The sequence below is a fragment of the Crinia signifera genome, chromosome 1 (assembly GCF_055691185.1).
Source record: "Crinia signifera chromosome 1, ASM5569118v1, whole genome shotgun sequence".
Lineage (NCBI taxonomy): Eukaryota > Metazoa > Chordata > Amphibia > Anura > Myobatrachidae > Crinia > Crinia signifera.
Window position 1 is genome coordinate 374,325,812 of NC_139217.1, and position 23,762 is coordinate 374,349,573.

Genomic DNA, 23,762 nt, shown 5'->3' on the forward strand with positions numbered 1-23,762 from the left:
GTTTGTCATTATGTTTTTTTTAATGTAAAGTTCTTCAATCACATTGCAGTGTTAACTTTGTTCTACACCGTTTTGTGATTTGTTTGTCTTGTTGTTGTCTGTCCATACCAATGGCCTTTGTTTGGAGGGCTCCTGTGGAAGTTTTCAATCCCCTTATAGGGCAGTATTCAATGAAAATATATTTACAGCGTGCAGCGAATCCTGTTTAGGATTCGCTGTAACGTCGCCACTGCCCGCCGTGTTCCGGAGCCTCGCTGTCCCCCCTATTCAACGTCGCAGGGGCTCGCTGCACCTGACGGCGAGTGTGAACCCCTGCCCCAGGAGATGGAAGTCTCCCTGCCTGCCCCAGAACGTATGTGGGGGGGAGGTGGGCTCCCTGGGAGCCAGGCAGCACAGGCTGCCCCCCGGGAGAGCCAGCAAGGGACCAGGTATTCACTGCACCTGATCGTGCATATGTAATGATCGGGTGCAGTGAATATATGAATATCTAATGAGCGGCTCCCGGCCCCCTACTGGCTGCTCTGTGTAAAAAAAAAAATGGTACTTGTTTCCTAGCACGGCCACAACGATTTAGATCGTTGTGGTCGTAAGATAAAAAATCGGATCGATCGCATCGCATGCGATTTGGTCGCATACGATGCGACCGATCCGACCGACCGATTTTTCACCCGATTTTTTTTTTTTTTTTTTCACCAGATTTGTTTCAATTGCCCCCCAAAATGTTACTAAGTGGGCTAGACCCCACGATAGACGTCAACCCGAAGCGTGGCGAGCGCAGCGAGCCCGCGAGGGGCGGCGGTGCGCGTCCTCCGACCTTTTCATTCCCCTACTATCCACTAGGGCGTGGAGTGAGAATAGAATAGTGTGGCGAGCGCAGCGAGCCACCGAGCCCGAAGCGTGGCGAGCGGACGCGTCTAACTTCACAGGTATACGCGTCCGCTCGCTGCGCTCGCCACGCTTCGGGCTCGGTGGCTCGCTGCGCTCGCCACACTATTCTATTCTCACTCCACGCCCTAGTGGATAGTAGGGGAATGAAAAGGTCGGAGGACGCGCACCGCCGCCCCTCGCGGGCTCGCTGCGCTCGCCACGCTTCGGGTTGACGTCTATCGTGGGGTCATGGCGGGCACATAAAAAATGTGAAATGGGTCATATTGGGCCATTTCACCTTTTTTATCATTTTACCCTATGTGAGATGGACTTAATCAAGTCCATCTCATCTTGTGCCATTATAATGGCACAAGACCGACGCGATCCTCCCGATTTCAATGTTAAAAGATTTTTTAACATTGAAGTCTATGGAAAAATCGGGTCAATCGGTCGGTCGCATCGCGGCCGATTTTAATTGGTCGCGACCGACCGATTGACCCGATTTCTGTCATTCAAAGTGAAAAAATTGTAAACAATCGGCCACATCGTGAGGATCGTGTCCCTTAATTAAGAGCCACGATCACTCACGATTGTGGCCGTTCTAGGAAACAAGTACCAAAAAAATATATATATATATTTTTAAATATATGCTAATAATAAAATTCCTGTTTTTTTTTTTTTACACCAAATGTAAAACAACAACAACTTTATTTTAAAAGTTCACTTTCCACTTCACCATGAAAAGATGGCGATTTGCTACACGGCGAAAATCACTAAGAAAGATGGTGAAAAGTGCACGTTGAATAGGGTGATTCGCTTTCTGACCCAAAAAATCACCTTCCAACGCGAAAATAGCACAAATTCACCGTGAAACAGGGCGAATTATCCTCATTGAATACTTCCCATAGTGTATAATATATAATCTTAACCTATTGGAACCTCGTTCTTGTAGACCAGTGGTTCTCAAACTGTGGGTCCTGGCCTTCTCTGCATGGGGTGGCGACTCCATGTTGCTGACCATCAGGCTGATGACTTTCCTAATCTCAGTCAATGAATCAAGGAGTCTGAAAAATCTGTTGAAGTGTCTATTTTAGCCTTCTCACATCATGTTGTGCCTCCACAATGCTGCCATGTATGTGCTGTCTGCTGACTACACATGTGATGTGATGACATTCTGCAGTAACTTGCTGGGGTCCTGTCATTATTTTTGTTGTCTAATGGGGTCCCAGAACAAAATGGTTTGAGGACCCCTGTTGTAGACCAAAGCAGTAAAAATTGTCTGTTTATCTTATGACACTTTATGGTATTTTAATTTTCTGATTTCTCACTTTTTTTTTTTTATTATATAAATTTTGTGAAATTGTTATATTTTGGGGTGTTAATTTCCTATTGCTTCCACATATCTTCAATGCAAGCTCCTTGACGTTACCATCCATCTCTTAAATGGGTTGTTTTCAAAACAACTGTCTTTTGTATAAACTTGTAAAGCATAAAAGCTGTTACCTTTTTAAATATACATGTGCGCATTTATATAGCGCACACATATTCTGGAGCACTTTACAGAGAATATTTGGACATTCAGTCCCTGCCCCAGCTGAGCTTACAATCTACCGTATGTTCCTTACCACATGTGTACACACATTCATTCTAGGTTAGTTATGATAGTAGCCAATTAACCTAGTTGTATATTTTTGGATTGGTGAAGGAAACGGGAGTACCAGGAGTAAACCCACGCAAGTACGGGGAGAATGTACAAACTCTGCACAGTTATTTTTCATTGTTTACAGTTTATTATGTAACGCAGTATATTCTGTTGCTCTTTGCAATTGGAATTAACAGTAATAAGACAAACTGGGTAATTACATACAGAACTAGCGGTAGGAAGGCCCTGCTCACAAGCTTACCGGCCATGGTGGGAATGGAACTCATGACCTCAGTGCTGTGAGGCAGTAATGCGAACCATTACACCATCCGCATAAAAAAAACACTAAATTGAATAGGCGAGTGCCGATATATTGCCCCCTGTGTGAAATATCGGCACAGATTGAATACGGCCCCAAGTCTTTTTCTCTAAATTACACAATGTAGCTCTTAAGGGTAATAGCTATTATGTACACATAACAGAACTTCTCTCTGTATTCACAGTTATAATCCTGAGTTTAACTTGTAATGTTTCTTGCACTGACCACTTAGTTTATAGTTATTTTCTACTGCTCTATCCTGCCGCTGTTTTAGATATCCCAGTTTAATTCCTGTGGGAGCCTATAATGAAACTGCAGGGCAATCACTGCAAAGACCCCTCCCTGTCTCTTGAGGATTTACCCCAGTCTATGCTTGTACTGAGAGGTCGTTTCTAGATTCTGCTCTCCGTGTCAATTAGGGTTTTCATGGGTTGAACTCAACGAATATTTGTGTGTCACCGCCCTGTGCTGGCCTTGTCAGCAACTGGCCATGCACTTGTTACCTTCCTGCTGCCTGCTTCTTTTTTGGTTAGGCCGCATCTCTGGCATCACTCGCAGTGGGGAATCTGAGCTACATTCCAGCAAAATCAAGGATTCCCCAAAATGGCGAAGTTCGCCGCAAATGCAGCGAGCACGCTGCATTTTGAGGCGTTCCTGCCGCTTTGAAGGCCACACTCGCTGTTTTCACCTCATGGAACAAGCGAGGTAAAAAAAAGGCGAATGCAGGGGGTGAGTTGAATACAGATGGCGAGCTATCGGCGGTGCTCACCCTCCCTGCATTGAATATACCACTATATATTACATACAACCAATTTATCAATTTTAAGATACATATTTACATACTTGTGCACATTTTATTTCTAGGGTGCCACATGTACTTCATGATTGCCAACTCTCCTGGAATTCCGTGAGACTCCCGGAACCCTGGGACATCTCACGGACTCCCGGAAGAGGGCCCCTTTCTCCCGCAGCTGCTGGTGCTCACTCCTTCCCTTGTGTGATCTGCGCATGTCACCAAACACTGGACCAAGCAGACTAGCAGAGCGCAGCACAGCACGGGGGGAGACGGCTGCCGGGCAGCTGCATGATAGAGGGGATGCCGCGGGTGGCCACCGTGCTGGCGGGGTCCGCAAAAGAAAGGCTTAGGTAAGGTGAATGGCGAAGTAGAGTTATGGCTGCCTATGACATTTGTACAATGGCTGGTTCATGTTTCATGTTTTTACTGGCCACCTCTCTCCTCATTATGGTGGTTCTGCCCCACTGGATGCTGCGCAGAAACCTCCGCCACCAGGACTGCTTAATTGTAGCTATACACAAACATGGATAGGGGAAGGTTAGGGTTAGGCTGTGCAGAGGGGGGTTTAAGGTTTGGCACTTCCAAGGAAAGGGGGGGGGGGGGGTAGATTAAGACAGTGGGGTACAGTTCTAGTCCATGCCTTGTTTTTCTTGTCTCTTTGCTGCATGTAGATTGCCAGTTCTCAAGTTCATATAGACCATTTATTGCACTTTTTTCAGGCCTATGACCTAAAATTATTGGTAGTTATTAAATATTATTTATTAATAAATGCTGACTCTCTCTGAATCCTGGGACATCTCAAGGATTCCCGGAAGAGGACCCCTTGCTGCCGCGCATGCGTAAGATAACGGCGATGGAGCCGCCAACACCACCCGGTGTCACAAGGCCCACCCCTGGCGACGCAAAGCCCGCCCCCTGGCTTTGACTTTTCTCCCTGAAATGGTTTTTTAAAAGTAGGCAACTCTGATGTACTTTCACCACTAGGGGGCAGGACAAACCATACTGTAGATTAAAAAATAATAATAATAATTTGGCTGCTCCAGGTTGTTGTTAATGCTGCTACAGGAATTAGCCCTTTGTATTTCTGGAAAAGGGGAATGGTGGTAATAATTAATAGTGCGTTGTTCCCAGCAGCACTCTGTCTCTTTTTATAAGCATTCAAAACACAGCACAGAGAGTTTAGTATTACAGCATGGAGTTATATATGTGGAAATGACATTAAGTGTGTTTATATTTCTTTTTTTCTGTGATATGGTTTTCTGATTTACTGAGGTGGACTGGGTTCTTATTCGGTTAGGGCAGTGGTTCACAAACTCTTCTCAGTACCCAAAACAGCTTTTCCTGGTCACCCAGCACAGGGGTAATTATTTTTCACTGACACTTTTTTGAAAGATCTAGAGGAGGAGCTATATATTCCACTTGAATGTCTGTGAGAGAACCTGGAAAACATGAACTGTTTAGGGTCCTAATCACTGAGTTTAAGAACCACTGAGTCAAGGTGCCCTCAAACAGTTAGTTTTTTTGAACAATTCAATATCTTACCCAGTTTCTCTTGAAATGATTGGTTGTTCCATTTGATCGAAAATGGCCTTATTGTGGTAAACCTCTTGCTGTGTGTGGGCAGCTTTACAGAATTCTGCAGTGACAACTTATCCATCCTGCACCTTAGAACTAAGTGTGCATTTATTAGTGCTGACAGACAGTAGAGGCCTAATATATACACTTCCTGCCCTGCCCTGGGACTTCAATCTGGTGATCGTATACGCCATTTTCACTGCTAGGCAAATTCCTGGGTCTAGCATGAGGACCCGGTAGTTTGCCTTTAACATGGGTTCTTTTTCAGTGTGAACTGTTCAACCAGTGTCGAAATTCCCGGGTTTCTAACCCTGCTTTTTACACAGGTTATGCAGACACGGGTTGACCCATTCACACTGCAAAAAAAAACATGTTTAAAGGCAAATTACCGGGTATATAGAAACAGAGAGATAGCTATTTGTGTATAAATACACACATATATCTCGGTACTTGTGAGTTATCTGGGCGCCCGATTTCTAAATCGGGTCGGATCGGGCACATCGCATCGCATCGCATGCGACCATCGGATGCGATGCGATGCGATGACCCGATTTTTCCATAGGAATCAATGTTAAAATGGACTGAGTCCATTTTAACATGGAATTTAATGGGAAAAAGGGGTCCTTTTCATACCCCTACTATCCAAGTGGGCATGGAGTTGGATATAAACCTGTGGCGAGCGTAGCCACAGGTTTATATCCAACTCCATGCCCACTTGGATAGTAGGGGTATGAAAAGGACCCCTTTTTCCCATTAAATTCCATGTTAAAATGGACTCAGTCCATTTTAACATTGATTCCTATGGAAAAATCGGGTCATCGCATCCGATGGTCGCATGCGATGCGATGCGATATCGCATCGCATCGCATCTGATTGTATGCCTTAACTTAAGGCATACAATCAAAAAATCGGGCGCCCAGATAACTCACAAGTACCTATATCTCTTATGAGAGAGCGCCACACAGCTGGATACAATAAAATTAAAATATATTTTATTCCTTTATAATTAATATAACAATTAATTTACACAAATATAAATGATTAATCAATAACAATAAAAATTATATATAGTTAAAACCGTACTTATGTTTATGCACCCATTACGTAGTTTGCGTAGTGGTGTATTGAGAATACCAATACACCACTATGCTGGCTATGTAGACTACGTAAATTACGCGAATTACGTAACTTAAGCTGTGCTAATACATAAAGGATCATATCCCTACTATCCACGCCATACCCCAAGTGTCCACATGGGCGGGAAGTTAATTTTAGAAAGTGTGGCGATCGCAGCAAGCCACCGAGCCCGAAGCATGGCGAGCGGACGCGGGGCTCGCTGCGCTCGCCACACTTCGTGCTTGGTGGCTCTCTGTGCTCGCCACACTTTCTAAGATTAACTTCACGCTCCCGTGGATAGTGGGGATATAGTTGTGTGTTGTGCATTATACTTACAATCCACGATGTCCATGGCGCCTCCGGCACTCGGCTCCACGCGTGACGGCCGCCATGACACTCCTCCCCTGCGGCAGCAATGTACGATATTAGCATAGTGCCGCTGGGAGAGCAGGGAAACCATGTGTTGCTCCCCCAGTGGTGACTAGGCTGAATGGCGGCCATTGCTGCATCGCCGCCTGGATCTAAACACCCCAACCCAGCCCGACCGCCGCTCAATCACCGCCCGTCCTTCACCCCGCCCGCTGTAAGTTAACACCGACCATCGAATAATGTTTAGCGTGCAAGCATATATAAGTGACTTTTTAGTTACTTACATTTGCATGCACGTTGGCGTGGATATGGGCGGGCAGCTGACATCCGGTGATGTCAGCTACCCACCCCCCCACACCCGCGTCACTGCCTCATTACCATCAGAACGCCCAGCGTTCTCATGGGAACGCCCATGGAACGCTGGGCGTTCCCATATGGTAATGAGCAGCCCCCAGCCCATCTCCGCCGCCATGGGTGCGTGCACCCGGCGAACCGAAAGGTCGCTGTGGGTGCACGCACCATACGCCTGCACATGCGCAGATACCCGCATGCGCAGACGCGCAATATCGGTACTGCATGTGAACGCACGCAGGACCGATGTAATCTGAATGAGGCCCTTAGTTTAGCAATAATGCTGCTTTCCAAATCTCTGTTTTATTGGTCATAATAAATATGACCATCCCTCACTCACCCCTCCGCTTGCTGCTGTCGTGTCTGGCACGCAGCAGTGGTGCAGCGATAGCCCCGCTACTGCGGTGTCTGCGGGGCTTTTGTTATGCCACTGATGCTGTGCCACAATTATGTTAGGATATGTTTAAAACTATGGCAGAGCATGCTGGAAGGTGTAGTTCTGTAGCAGTTTGAGTGCTACAGGTTGCCTACCTTTAGACTAAAACATGCAAATTGGAACCCAAATAAGCAAAACCTTTTTCTCCTTATAGAATTAGAGGAATAAGTTGATTTGTGTGACGTTCTTAGCATCCCTAGTAAGAATCTCCTGTTTATGTTTAGCTCTTTAACAGGAAATCAAACTCCCTCTCTAATCCTGGAACAATAAGTAGGGTAAATTGAGGTCTCTGGGGAGAAGGAGTTGAGTGCTTGCTATAAGGGCACTTGTTGAGAATGAGGAGAAGGTAGATACAGGTTTAGCTCTTTTGTAGTGTTAAGGCCCATACACACTGGGCGACTTGAATTGAATGTAGCTCAGTTTTGTCTTTTAAGCTTCTTTTAGCTCCAAAGCCATTGAGTGTGTACAGGGGAGCGGTGAGCACTGATGCTTGCTTCCATATCATCGCTGGCCTGGCCGCTCATCTGCTGGTATTACCAGTAGATGAGCAATGGAGTGGGATGGCTTTCCATAGCCTATACACTGAGCATTTTCAAGGCCAGCTTTTTTTTTTTGCAAAATTGCCCAGTGTGTATGGACCTTTTAGACTTGCTGGTTTAATATTCGAGATATAGGCCGGAATTTCACTACTCCCGATCTTGCGATCTCCCAAATAACTGGCGTGTGCCACAGCTTATTGGGGATTTTGTTTTACTTGACTCCGGCATGTGAAACAAAATCCCAGAAAATCTTTTTCAAGCGAAAACACACAGGTTTCACCTAAACGTGCATTTTCTGGCAAAAGCTATTTGTTTGTTTTTTGGGTGGCCAAATTGAATAGCTGAAAAAAGTGGCAAGTATTAAGTTGCAGCTGAAAAATATTTGTGTGTGAAAAATGCCTGTTTTCTGCACCAAACTGTAATTTTAATACCAGCTGTTGTCTTCCGGTACTTTGCACAATCCACTGATCAGTCCATTAGGCACCTTAACTGGTGGGTAGAAGTGTTCAAACATAAACTGTTCAAACACAAAAAAAACGATGATGAGATGCTTTCTGTTGTGACCAGCCTTTTCACGTGGCAGCATTGTAACTCATCTGCAAGATTGGTGTTGGTCTGTGCCCTCTGCACAGTTCTCATTCAGCTACTGGCACATTGTGGTAAGTGACAGTGTGCAGTTTATCTGGATGTATCCCCTCAATCATCAGAGGGAACATGAATCACATTCCCCCCTTGTGATCCATGATCCAGTTTTACCATATGCAGTCTGTTCCAGTGACTTGTATTCTGTACCAAACAGTAATTTGCTCACAACATGGTCATTTGCTGGAGCAATGAGTTTAACCAGGTCCTTGTTAGCAGTCGATTAGAGTTCCTGCATTCTCTGGCTCTACAGATGGCTTTATCACCTGTAGTGGACATGTAATATTACCTTTATGATAGAGAACCCACCTGAAGGATTTTATACGTGTGAAAGCCTAATGGTGCCTACACATGGGGTGTTTTCGGCCCATTTTCTAAATGATCTGACTAGATTGCTTAGAAAATCACCCTACAGTACATTGTTCTGTGTGTAGGGGCCATAGCAATGCACAGCCCTGTGCATCACTATCACTGGATAATTAAGATCCAGCATGCAGAATAAATCTAGTCCGATCAAAAGTCAATGCCAATGCTTTCACCGTAGAACACTGGCCATGGCAGATCACTCAGCGCGCAGTGCTGTGTGTAGACCCCTTAATATACCTATTGCAGCATTAGTACTGGTGGGAGGGGGTGACTAGTGGAGGTTAACCTTTGTGTATATAATTCCCATCATCTTGCTATCTCATGCTGCTTTCCCACTGCCTGACTTGTAATGACCCGGTATTTGTAAACAGGACTTTAAACGTCTCCGAGCCATAAAGACCTTTTCACACTGCCTGTTGTAAACGGTACCCCCCCTCCCCTGGTACTTGCCAGTGCGCCTGATCGTGCAGCGGGCTCCGTTCATTGAATTCCGGTGGGTGACAGCTCCTGACTCTTGCAGTGCCGGCGGGTGACAGCTCCTGATTCTGCAGCACACTTTCCTTTGGACGCTGTAGAGGGTCCGGCTGTAGCGCCCCCCCTGCTTGCACCATGGTGTATGCTGGCAGGATGTGATGGGGGGGCTCCACACAGCAGGGGGTGCCGGGTATTGCGGCGGCTACAGCCAGCCCCCATCCCCGCTACTGCTATCTCCATGTGCTGCCCGGGCATACTCATACTTGGCAGGGCGTCACTGAGTCACTGGGGGGGGGGGGGTTGCAAGCATAGGTCAGTCAGGAGCTGTCACCTGCTGGTATTCAATGAACGGACCTGCTGCACGATCAGTCGCGCTGGCAAGTACCAGGGGAGGGGGCGCTACAGCCCCCTCCCCTGTGTCTGCGTGTGACAGTGGGCAGCTCGGACCCGCTGCACGATCTGTCGCGCTGGAAAGTACCAGGGGAGGGGGTGCTACAGCCCCCTCCCCTGTGTCTGCGTGTGACAGTGGGCAGCTCAAAGCAGTGTTCCAAGTGCTGCGGGGACCCCCCCTCCCCTGGCACTGTAAGCAGAGATCAGTCAGGAGCTGTCACCCACAGGAATTCAATGAACGGACCCCGCTGCATGATCCGGCGAGCTGGCAAGTACCAGGGGAAGGGGGTGGGGGGGTGTGCAGGACGGACAGGTACGGGGGGTTGTAAGCCAGGTACCAGGGGAGGGGGTTGACTGGTGTGGGGGTCATAAATACCGTTTCAGACCCGTTCCCACTGCCCAAAAAACGAGTCTGAAACGTTTAGGACTCTGCTTTTTAAACGTGTTGAAATACCGGTTAACTTTAACCGGTAAATCAACTCTGGCGCTTTCCCACTGCAGCCTTAAATGGTAAATAGTGGGGAAAAAACGGTAATTTACCGTTTAAGACCTGCAGTGGGAAAGGGGTATCAAACACCATTAGGTTTATGCTGCTTTCCCACTGCTGAAACAGGTCATTACCCGTTTTTTTTAAACGGCAAGAACCATAAAGACCCTTTCCCACTGCAGCTTTTAAACGGTAAATTACCGTTTTAAAAGCCGTTTTTGGCACATTCACACTGCCGTTTAAAAACCCGTTTAACCCATAAAAAATATGAGGGGGGGGGGGGGGGTGGCGTGTTTTGCCTAATTATTTCACCCAAGGACTTTGCTGTGTGGACATCTAAGGCTCCAGCCTCTGCCAGTATCCGGACCTGGTGGGACTTTGCACCCTAGACCCTGTTTTTGGACCGCAGCTTTGCCCTGAGCGATTACTAATCCATGCTTTTATTATGTTCATCAAATTGTAAGTGCACATCTTTTATTAAAACTCACTGTTTAAAAAGTTATGCACTATACTTTCTTTTTTGTTGTGTCATTTCATACTGTACTCCACTGCTGAGAGGATGTGGTTAATTGAGGATCCGTACAAAATAGGATTCCCATTCATCTTGGACCCCATTGGTGACATTATTTTGAACTTATTTGTGATTTATCACACTGACTTTATTTCTATGGGAACAACATCAGCGCTAATTCGACTATTTCTACCTTTTTGTATGGGGCTGGTTCTTAAAATACGGGGGACCCCTAGTCATTTTGTCCCCCGTATTTTGGGAACCAGCTGGTCTTAAAAAATCAGCGAAGCCCTATTTGTCGGGTTTCCTGGGTTTATTTTTTTTTTTAATATCAGCCCCGGCTCTTTCAGCCTGGTGCTGGTTATGGCAGTGGGGGGGCCCACGCCGATTTTTTTTTTTTTTTTTTTTTTTTTTTTTTTACTAAATACCGTTTCTGAGTCATTCCCACTGCCTTAAAAACTGTATTTAATAGTGTAGGACTCTGCTTTTAAAACGGGTTGAAATACCGGTTAACTTTAACCGGTATTTCAACTCTGGCGCTTTCCCACTGCAGCCTTAAATGGTAAATTGTGGGGAAAAAACAGCAATATACCGTTTAAGAGCTGCAGTGGGAAAGGGGCATTATTTATCATGTGCAGCATACTGCGCAGAATGTTTTCATTTTGAAGATTCTGCAAAGAACAATAAAAATGACCTCTGCATTGTAGTCACACTACTGAATGAAACCATACTTAGGTCGACAATCTTGAGGTCGGCACCGTTGGGTTGACATGAAGGGAGGTCGACAAGGTTCTAGGTGGACATGGATGAAGATTGACAGGTGTCTAGGTCGACAGGGGACAAGGTCGACATGGTTATAGGTCGACATGCTTTATGTTGTGAGGTCGACATTGGTTTTTTCACTGTTTTGTTACCCGAATGTCGACATGGACACTGTTTGAAGTTAACTGCAGCCCCCCACGCATCGCTCGCAATGCTTCAGGCACACTATTTTGTTCTCCTACCACGCCCTAGTGGATGAAATACCGCCTGTCGGCTCAAAAAACAGTGAAGAAACCCATGTCGACCTAACTCTATGTTTACCTAAAACCATGTCGACCTAGACACTTGTCGACCTTCAACCATGTAAACCTTCCTGCATGTCGATGTGTGGTCGATAATACGACGGTATCTCCTACAATCTATCACAGGAACTGGTTGAATGTCCAACACAAACTGGAGTGTTTTTTTTTTTTTGCAATGTGCCATAAAACAAGGATAACTTTATTCCTTTTCACAATGAGAATGTTCATGCAAATACTGACGGTCCTAATAATTATTAACTTCTGCTGCATTTGTGCCTAATGTCAGGGCTCAGACTGATTTGCTTGTGTTTAGCCTGTCCTCTGTGCAGTGTCGTATAAATACAAAATCGTATAAGCCTCTTTCTCTGGACTGTGTGTGGGTTTTTTTTTTTCATAAACTTCCTTTCCCTTTGAACTGCCCTGGAATTGCTTCCTTGGAGCACACATAGCTCAGACCTTGTTTAATGGCTCAAGTGTGTGTTTCTCCCCTCCGGTAGGGGGTTGGGAGAGTGAATCCTTTCATTCTTACTGGACAGAGAGTCCGCCTGTTTTTCTTCCTGCTGGTTAGCTGTTGAGAGGCAGCCTCCCTGCATTTCATATCATGCAGAAAGAAATGATGCCTAACTGCAGTGCTGAATGAGATTAGATTGAAAAGGAAGGAGAGAGGTATTAATGCAATAACCTCTGTAATGAGGCACAATGTCCGGCTTTCCACTTGCCAAGTTGTTGGAAGACGCTGGCTTTGTCCTGCCGCAGGCCACCTTTACTCTGAAGCCACATTCTATCTGCAGATACAGACCTTCTCACAGCTGGTTACTTTCTGATTTTAGGATGGATTCATGCTGTGTACACTCCAGCAGACTCACTGGTGTTTGGTGGCAACATACTACACAGCTTTAATATTCCAATGCAACTTCGTGTATATGAAATTGAAGACAGAACAAGGGTAAGATTACTGTAGTTCTTAGGGGATAGAGTTTTCATCTGGCTGTCTGTGATATTTATGTTTGACTAATAATTTCATTTTTATCCCAACTTAAATATGACTTTGTATGTACTGAGTGGAATGTGATGACTGTAGATGTGTAACTGAATGTTAATATCTCAGTCCTGGTGTATAAAATCAAGCGACAACAATGGATCCCTGTATACATGTTTCCCTGCAAGATTTTTTCCCTGACACTATATTACTCCGTACGTGATAATCTGCTGCTTACTGAAGCCCATCGAGCAAATGCATCAATATAACCTTCTGTGACCTTTCTTTACGTTGATGCGCTTAGTACAGTTTTTATGTAAAATGTGATTGATACGACTGGTACAGTGTGACAGTCTGTCACTATGACCTCTGAACTATAGATACCGACTACAAGGTTATTAATCGTAAGGCTTCAGTGCAATTTATAGGCCTAAATATAATACTGTTTTCATTTAACTAGATTACTTTCCATCCCATTTAAAGGAAAAGTACATACATTTTAAAGAGGAGTGTCATCACTGCATAGTATAACTGTTGTTCCTACTGATGACAAATGTTTTGTTCAGAAATTTCATACAAATTGTATATATGTGTATATATATTTTTGGGGGTATATATTATTTTCCTCCACCTTAACCGCTGTTAACAACTGACCTTTGTGGTATATCGGAATGTTGACAATGCTTTACAGATGTGTTCACTTGCGAGAAAAGTGCCCTCTGGTGATCGAATGTGTGGACTTGCCCCTGCAATCACCTTGTGCCAATAGTATTGCACCGTGGTGTATGTAGGGGCGGCAACTTGTGCGCGCATATGTCTCGCTGCCGGCACAGATGTAAAAGGAAAGCATCCCAACGGAAACCCTTAAACCGCTTGGGCCCGTCTGTGGGTTTTTTCCCCTGACACACCCAGAAAATGGCCGGTTTCCACCCCAAAACTGGCTCCGGCTACGTTGCATTTATGAACCATACGCATAGTTAGTCGATTTATTTCCCTCGAACAATGTGCATGGTACACATGCTCAGTTGTTCGATAATCACTTGATTTGTGAATTCACTAATTGGCGATCCATGATAAATTAGGCCGATAACCATAACTCTAATCTAGCCCTGATCCTAAAATTAGGTGTTGGTATTGTGGCAGTATCAACGTTATTAAAGTTCTGTCATTGGATTTGTATTTTTTGGCCCACCTCGTCTCATATAGCAGACACTTTCTCTCAAATTGTATTTCATTGAAATTAGGGGACTGGTGGTCCAAATGTTGCTATCATTTGTCAAGCTAACTACATTAAAGGATTCCCTTATGGCCAGTCCCTTCACAAGGTGTCATACAGATTTAAAATACAAGGTATACTTTTTTTGGCTTAGAGACCGAACCTTACCCAAATGTACTAGTTCATAAGCACCATAGGAATTAGATGACTAAAGTTGTCATACATATGGGAAAATGGTGTATACAGGAAAGTGTGACCACAAAATGTATCATCTAGCAGAGGAGAGGAGTTGGTAACTCCAATAGCTAGGTACATCAATTTAGGGCAGGGGTGGGCAATTAGCAGCCCTCCAGCTGTTGAAGAACTACACATCCCAGCATGCCTTGCATCAGTTTTGTTATTTGGCCATGCTGAAATTGATGCAAGGCATGCTGGTATGTGTAGTTCATCAACAGCTGGAGGGCTTCTTATTGTCCACCCCTGATTTGGGGTAAGAAAATACATGAAACAGATTGTCAAGGTGCAGTAGCAACAAAATATGAACACTACATGGTAGTCAATTCGGAATCTGAAACCTATTGGGGAAACCGCAATTAATAGCCAGCGCGAGGACGCGTGGCAGTCCGACAGTGGAGAAGGTGCGAGGAAGAGCCACTGAAGAGAATGCCCCCATACACTATGCAATTTGGGCCCGATTTCACCCAATTCGGATGGATCGGGCCATGAAATCGGGCCTAATCGCATGTGTAGACATCCCGTCCAACCCGATGCATATGCATGGTTACTGCGCATCAGATCGGAGTTGGGAGGTCAGACCAGCTGCACATAAGATTTGCTAAATCTTATGTGCAGCCTCCGGGCAGGGGACGCTGTAAGGCAGGCAGGGGCAGTGGACACAGGCGGCGGGTGGGGGACGCCGGTGAGCCGGCAAGGGGAATGAAGAGCCGAGCAGGGAGCTGGAAGGAAGGAAAAAAAAAATACAAATGAATGGGCAGCCAGTGATTGGCTGAGAGCTCTCTCAGCCAATTGCTGATTGGTTGAGAGAGCTCTCAGCCAATCACTGACTGCACATTCATTTGTATGGGCTTTTAAAAAAAATTCCCGCTCCCCCTGCCCGGCTCTCCGTTCCCCTCACCGGCATCCCCTGCTCACTGCCTGTGTGCGCTGCACCCCTGCAGCTCCCCGGGACTTGCATATGATAATTTGCATGCAATTTATCATATGCAAAACTTAGCACATCAAGTGCCTAATCGTGTCCGAATCCTCCCGGGGAGTTGCTGGGGAAATCAGGTCCGACTTGGCCTAAGGACAAGTAGGACTAATGTATGGGGACATAAAGAAGTCCCGGAGGCGTGGTGGCAGTGCAAAAGAGCTCAAAGCCCAATTACTAAAGGCCCTCATACATTAGGCCGACTTGTCCTTAAGACAAGTCGGACCCAATTCTCCTGTGAGCCGCCCGAGAGCTCCCCAGGAGGCTCACACACAATTTGGCACTTGATGAGCCAAATTTGACGTGATAAATAGCTTGCGATTTATCACGTGTCGGGGCGCAGGGGGCGGGCGGTGAGGGGCAGGGGGCGGCGGTGCTCTCATCAGGGGGAGCAGTGGGGCGGGCAGCGGGTCCCTGAGCGCCGGGGAGTGCTGACCTGGCCGGGCGGTGATGTTCATATATATCAGCAGCGCTGCGGGAGTCGGGAGGGGACGTGGTGCCGGGTGCGGCGAGTGCTGCTGGCTGACCTGGCCGGGCTTGTGATAACAAATAGCAGCAACGGGGACTGGACGCGCAGTGGCGGCTATTAGATTTTTTAAATACCTGTCAAATGACCGTCCGTTCTCCGATTGGCTGAGATATATGAACTGCTGCTGATATATATGAACATCACCGCCCGGCCAGGTCCGCACTCACCGGCGCTCAGGGACCCGCTGCCCGCCCCACTGCTCCCCCGGTGTCTGCATGCATATGCCTGTCAGGTGGGCAGGCCTATGCATAGAGGGAGGTCGGACGTGATCGTATGTACTGACCATCCGACCTCCCTGATCCGGTCCGATGCGCACGGGACCGCGGATCGGATCAGATATCGCAATTTTGGGCCGATTTCACCCGATTATCGGCACAAAGTGCCGAAATAGGATGAAATCGTCCCAAAATCGGATAGTGTATGGGGGCCTTAATACAAACATTTTACTATCATCTGGGGGTTTGGCTGACTACTTGCACTCATGAGCAACTGTGTACTGCCCTCCTATGAGTTACAGCTTCAGTAATATGTCTAAAGTTAACTCCTATTTCTTTAAGGTGCATGCCAAGTTTCGCTATCCGTTCTATTATGAGATGTGCTGGTATGTCCTGGAGAGATATGTTTGCACCTTAACCAAGCGCTGTCACCTCAATAAGGACTTTCAGAAGGAGTCAATGCTATTTGGTAAGTGTACTGCATCTAATACTTTTCATGACTGCAAATATTAAGGACAGTCTGCCAGAAGAGCGCTTCTTGCAATCCTTTTTTATTAGACAAATTATTTAAGAAGATCTTTTGTTGAGTTTGCGGACGCTTTTGACAGAAAACACATGGATTCGCTGATCCACGTGTTATCCGACAGTCTGAATATTTCTGCCAGTCTGAAAAATTGAATAGTTTGAATGCAAATTCCACCTATTATCAGTGTGAAGTGACAAAGTTTCCGACTGTTGGAACTATCAGCACTTTTTAAATACCCCCATAATAACCTGTGTAGTGTCGCTTTACATGTATAATGCCCCCACTATAGTCCCTTGCACACAATGCCTCCCTGCTGTGCCACTTATACGCAAATTGCCTCCTGTAGTTCTGCCCTAACACATAACACATATACATTTTGTTAATCTACCCATTAATGACCGTGCAGTCACAGAACACATGAAAAATATCTCCCACCTGGTCTCAATTCCTCCGACAGTCATCAGAAAGGTAGGACAAGATTTATTCCACCCTATGCGTGGTCTGGTAGAGTCTCTATAATTTGAAAAACATCTCAGCATGATGAAGACATTGTGAGCTTTAATACAAGTGTGATCAAATACTCCTCCAGACATTATTTACTTTCCCTCTCTCCTTCACTAGCGGCAGGCCAAGGGGACTGCTCCTATATCCTTCTGACTCTTAAGAGATTATTGGGTTGTGTCGAGCACTCCATGGATGCTGCTCTCTTGTTATAAGCAGTGGTCGAAGTGGGGCGGTATACGGGGGTATGGCATACCCCCACTTTAATCTGAAGATAAAAAAAAAAAGTTTTTTTCCCCCCTCAGGATGCTCTCTGATCACTCAGCAGCACATATTGTGCTTTTGTAATACCCCTGTACAACGGGGCAGTCTGGCAGGGGACGTTGATGGACAGGGGGGTGTCCGAAGGTGCGCACTATATTCACTCTTTACTTTTCCATACCCCCACTTCAAAATTTCCATACCCCCACTTCAAAATTTCCACTTCGACCACTGGTTATAAGTAATCTCACCCTCGAGATTATAAAAGAAAATTGGTTATAGGTAGGTGTATAACAAGATCGGGCGCTTCCTTTCTGGATGGACTATTCGAACCAAAGAATGAGCAAGAAGAAGAAAAAGAGAGAGGGGATAGAGGCTTCCCTGTATTATTCTCTTTCCCTCCTTTGATGTGATTCCTTTTTGTTGTTTTGTGTTCTCCAATTCACGATATATATATGTAAAAATCAAAAAAGAAGGCAATGTTGTGATATATTTCTTTCTTATAACACTTTAGGTTCGTTAGGTACGTCTCATTTGGGGCGTACCTAACGTACAGGTAAAATAATAGGTATACGCATATCAAGGTTTCTTTTCAATGGTCCAATAAATGGGTGGCATACCCGTACTCACGATGGTATAATGCGGATATCTCTCATAAAGGTATCTTTTTCCAGGACGTAAATTTATTTTTTACATTTTACGTCACGGAAAAAGATACCTTTATGAGAGGAATCCGCATTATACCATCGCGAGTACGGGTATGCCACCCATTTATTGACCATTGAAAAGAAACCTTGATATGCGTATACCTATTATTTTACCTGTACGTTAGGTACGCCCCAAATGAGACGTACCTAACGAACCTAAAGTGTTATAAGAAAGAAATATATCACAACATTGCCTTCTTTTTTGATTTTTACATATATATATCGTGAATTGGAGAACACAAAACAACAAAAAGGAATCCCATCAAAGGAGGGAAAGAGAATAATACAGGGAAGGCGCTCTCGCTTTCTTTCTCTCTTTCATTCTTTCTCGCTTTCATTCTTTCTTTCTTTCTCGCTTTCTTTCTCGCTTTCTCTTTCATTCTTTCTTTCTCGCTTTCTTTCTCGCTTTCTCTTTCATTCTTTCTTTCTCGCTTTCTTCTTCTTGCTCATGCTTTCATTTGACTAGTCCATCCAGAAAGGAAGCGCCCATTCTGGTTATACACCTACCAATAATCCTTCTTACTGTTTATTGCCGTTTGTGAATGATCCTCATGCTTCTCCTGTCACCATTTTAATGTAGCAAACAGAATTGATCCTGCTTTATTTCGAGCGGTACCAAAGTCTCTAACTAGAGGAAGGAAGAGGTTACTGTAATACATTGAGTTGTTGGTAGTGCAGGTCTACATCAGTGGTTCTCCGTTTTATCTAGTTGCACATTGAAAACCGCAGCATTGGTTTAATAAGTAACACTTTTTTTTCTCATTTGTGTGTTCCAGATTCATCAAGAATTCCCAGTATAGACAGTTTGTCCTCAGATTCCTGGTTAGAAATGGAGGAAGAGTCTACTGATGCTCAAATGCTGGAAGAGAAAGAGGACAATGGGGAGAAGGTATCCAAACTGTCAGGTGATGAGCCCTTAACTCCCAACAGTACAAATTCAGATGGTAAAGAGTCCATGGAAAAGAAACAAAAAGCTTCATTGATGCAATACCTTAAAAGTACTTTGTCCAATGACTCGGATGAAAGTTCAAAATCCATGGTCCACAGTGATTTTCCGAAGACCCCATCAGGATCTCCTTCCAATGAGGTGGCTTCCAGGTGGACACACCTCACAGAGTTTGAACTGAAAGGCTTGAAAGCTCTTGTGGAAAAATTAGAGTCTCTTCCTGAAAATAAGAAATGTGTTCCAGACGGAATTGAAAACCCACATGCACTTTTGGAGGACATAAAGGTTGGTGTGCAATAGCTTTTTTTTTATTTTTTTATTGTAACTAGTGGTATTTAGGCCGCTAGTCCCAAACCTTGAAATTTTACTGATTTATATAACTAATGTATATTGCTGTCTGTTATATCATTATTTAAACTAATTACCATAAGATGACATATCTCCCATATCTTTAGTACTTTGTTCCAGTGTTTAAACATGGGATAAAGCTTATTCTGAAATATTGCATTTGGTATATTTACAAGCCCTACAAATGAGATGCTAATAGCAGATAAATGCCAAATAAAAATAACTGTCTGTTTAGATGCAAGAATGTGATGTGTTTACTGGTCAGTCTTCAGCCAGGCACTTGTGAGATTATGATGGTAGTGACTGCGTAGATTCTGTAGTAATCTCAAAAGATTACATTAGTATTTTCTGTGTGTTGGTATATGCACTGTTGTGCTTGCAAAGTGGTCAACACATGGTAAGATTTTTTTAAATGATATGGCTGACCAATCATTTAAAAACCTTCTGCGTGTGGGCATGATCACGATCCAATGGGCACACATGCCGGTCATTCATTGAGTCCGCTGATCCCTTCAGCAGGTGGAAAGATAAATGAGCTATTGTGCATGATTTTTACACATCATTCAGTGTGTAGGCATGAAAGATGTGGTATATGATTTACAGTCGTTAAACAACCCATCCCATCTAACACTCTGATTGTTTACTCCATTGTTCTGCGTGTGCATGACATTGTTTGGCCAAGATTGTACTGGATTTCAAGGGGAATTGGAGAAAAACATTGGATTATACATGTAATCTATCAGTGTGTGGGCACCTTAAGTTAGAAGTGTGTGAAGTTGATTAGTACTATTATGAGTACATTTTTTGATTTAGTTTTCATTCACAACAACTTAATACACCACTTTTACATCAATATCCCGGTATTTGGAACAAGGTTCCAATCCTGGTCGGATCTGGGATTTGCCCCGTTTACACTGCAGTGCTGACTGAATATTCCCGGGCCGGAACCATTTACACTGCATACGGGTGCAGGGAGCAGCGCTTGAAGATGCACCGGGACCACCGATCGCCACGCTGGGGGCAAACCCAGCACCAACGTAAGCTTCTGGGATGCCCCCGTCCGCAAGGTGAATGGATGCAACACACAGGCATCCATTCACCTCCCCCTTGCTCCGCTGCTGTCTTGACAGTATAGAAGACCACTGCGGAGGCTGTGTGCGCCCTCTGCCAAACCTCCATACTGGGCGCTGCGGTCAGGAGATTGGGCTCCCCCAACCACCCAGGTCCTCCCCGGGTTCCACCCTGGTCAGGGCCTGGGTAGAATTCCTGGGAAAATGGAACAGGTGTGTTTTTTTTCAGGTACCCCATTTACACCACCGCTGACCTGGGTGAACGTTGTGAAAACCCAGGATTTTGCAGTGATGTAAAATGCATATAAATAAGGAATCTAGCTGCCCTGGTTTCTAGAGCATGTTCTTACAAGTGGTGTTCAGTATACCAATGTTAAACCGTAAGACTGCGTCTACACATTGCATTTTTTTTTTTTTAAAGAGACCTGTTTGGCAGGAAGGAATCTGCACATTTAAATCTAAGGCTGCGGTTTAGCAGGATTCTTACTCAAGAGAATATATACACAAGCCTGCTGCATCCTGCTAAAACGCAATGTGCAGACACCAGAAGCTGCATCCTGCTAAAACACATTGTTGGCTATTGATCTAATGTCATTGGCAGTTAACTATCTATAGGGAAACACTCTCATTAAGGGGGATATTCAATCGCCGTCGAGCATCTCCCGTGGGGGAGATGCTCGACGGGCCCTATTCAATGCTGTCTTCCCCGACAGCATTGAACAGGGTTTCCTGGCAGAACGAGCCCGAGAACAGCCGGGAAGTGACGAGCTGCCGGCTGCATCTCATCACTTCCCAGCCGCAACTCGCGGCCACGCCCTCTTCTCATCCCGCTGCAGGCGGGACATTGAATCCCGCCTGCATGTTCTCGGTCGAGCTGACCGAGAACGGGACTGGGTCACGGCAGGCGAGCAAGCTCGTCTGCCGTGACCCGAAGATTGAATACCCCCCTTAATGTCCATACACACTGGGTGATTTATGCCCAGCGTGTACGGACATCGATGATCGCTATCATTGCTGGGGGGAAAAATGTGTTTACTTTTTTTCTTTTTCATTTATTTAAAAAAAAATACTTATTTTGTTTCCCTCCACCAGTGTAGTATCTGTGTTGCCTGTTGCATCCATATTGTCGCACTTGTGCTTTATTTTATCAGATTTGGTTTTCCTCAGAGGAGAAGTTGCAGTATTTATATTTATAAACACATTTTCTGGTATAAATTGGTAGTGTTTAGAGTTTGGACATTTTAGAGAAAAAGGGGTAACCTATAGGGCCTTATTCTAGTTCACTCTTAGAGGCAAAATCCTTTTTAGATGGACAAAACCATGTGCACTGCAGGTGGGGCAGATATAACATGTGCAGAGAGAATTAGATTTGGGTGGGGTTTTCCTTCAAAGTGAGATCTATATTAAAGTGTAAAAATAAAGCAGTCTGTATTTTCCCTGCACAGAAACAAAATAACTCACCCAAATTTAATTATATCTGCACCTGTTACATCTGCCCCCCTGCAGTGCACATGGTTTTGTCCATCTAAGAAGGAATTTACCTCTAAGAGTGAACTAGAATAAGGCCCATAGTTGTTTAACAGTGCTGAGCTTTGTGTGCCTGGTAATTGTCAGATCTTATTGATTTATATAAATCTGTGTTTTCCAGTAGCATTTACAATTGGCTTAAGGTGCCCATACACGGTGCAATACACACTGTGCGTTTTAAACTAGATCGCGTCGCATCTAGTTCAAAAGGCATGCGATGTTCTAAAGCACCGTGTATTTTGAACTAGATGCAATGCAATCTAGTTAAAAAAGTAGGGGCAGCATAAACTGTATGTGCAGAGGAGCGTGCATCGCACCATATATGGGCACCAGTACTTACAGATGATAGTGACTGGAAGCAGATTGCTAAAGAAAAAGCTGTAAAAAGCTATGTACACACGCTTCGTTTTGCTGTAGATTTGATGTTAGATTCGGTTTTCTATTAGATATGGCATTAGATCTTGCCATTCAATTTGGCTTTTGCATTAATCGATTTACATTCATGGTACATTGTACATATTCGATTTACTGGATCGAATTCGATATTTCCTTGGCTGCACAGTATATTTTTCTTTTCGATTTTTGAGAAAATGGGAGCGTGCATCAAATGTGTACACTGTACCTTGAATGTAATTCGATATCTAATGCGAAAGTACAGATCTAATGCTAAATTGAATCGGAAGATCTAATTCCAGATCTAATAGAAAATCGAATCCAACATCGAATCTAAAGCAAAGGTATACACACGTACAGATTTTTCTGTCTAATCTATCTGGTGGGAACAAAAACCTGGAAATGTATGGGAGCATAAAAACATTTCCACCCAAATGCAGGACAACAGAAAAAAAAATATATGCTTTGATATAACAAAATTATCAGAATGATTTAATCACTGATCACTGTCTGTTTTCAAGCGTTTGGTAACAATTTTTTGATTGTCATTTGCTCCCATACATTTCCAGGTGTTTGTTCCCACCAGATAGATCGGACCGAAAAATCTGTACGTGTGTACACACCTAAAGTGTGTTCTCTGGTGAGGATACTAGCCCTGGCTGATTAACGACGGGCAATAGCAAAACATGGGGCCGCGCATCGCTATTGCTATGGTCTATACACACAGAGCGATGTTGGGGAGTTTTTGAAGCAATCTAGTGAGATCGATAAGAAAATGGCTGTATATTGCTACGTGTGTAGGCCCCATTATTCAGCAAATTACTGGGTTGGAATTTTTAACTGGTAATTTGCTGCTCCATATGCAGCATCTCACATATAACACATCCATTTTTAGACCCTTTCTGAGCCAGCTCCTGTGTGACAGCGGCAAAGACTTCAATCAGCCCTCACTCCTTGGGCACTTCAGCCTGCTCGCACATGCACCCCCCTCCAGCTGACTCCAGTAGTAGTGACACACATAACGCCATAGTAGTAATGCCCATTACACATAATGGCCACCGTAGTAGTGCAGCACACATAACGCCCACTGTAGTAGTAACGCCCGCAGTAGTAATGCTGCATATACTATAAAAATAATAAATAAACTGTAACAACACTGTAATAACCCCTTCCCCCTCCAGTGCTCACCTTGCCACCAATCATTCTCCATGCTCCACAAGGAGAGAGCGGCTTGTCTTAATGTTCTAATCCGACCCCCCCCCTCCCGCGATTCGCGGCGACCCCCCTTCCTGTGATTCGCGGCACCCCCCCGCGACCCCTCCCGTGATTCGCGGCAACCCCAGGATTAAATGGCTCAAGCAAAACACAGACATGGCTATGGTTGACAATG

At 44.8% G+C, this 23,762-nt stretch overlaps 1 protein-coding gene across 8 annotated transcripts in view; it reads left to right on the forward strand.

Moving 5' to 3' along the window:
- Positions 1-23,762, forward strand: part of KDM2B (lysine demethylase 2B) — a 139,384-nt gene that overhangs the window by 73,451 nt on the left and 42,171 nt on the right. For all 8 annotated transcript variants that reach the window (XM_083151348.1, XM_083151349.1, XM_083151351.1 and 5 more), the window contains 3 exons: positions 12,775-12,890; positions 16,436-16,562; positions 18,865-19,319. In XM_083151348.1, coding sequence (XP_083007474.1) covers positions 12,775-12,890; positions 16,436-16,562; positions 18,865-19,319 — 698 coding nt within the window. The remainder of the gene's footprint in view (positions 1-12,774; positions 12,891-16,435; positions 16,563-18,864; positions 19,320-23,762) is intronic.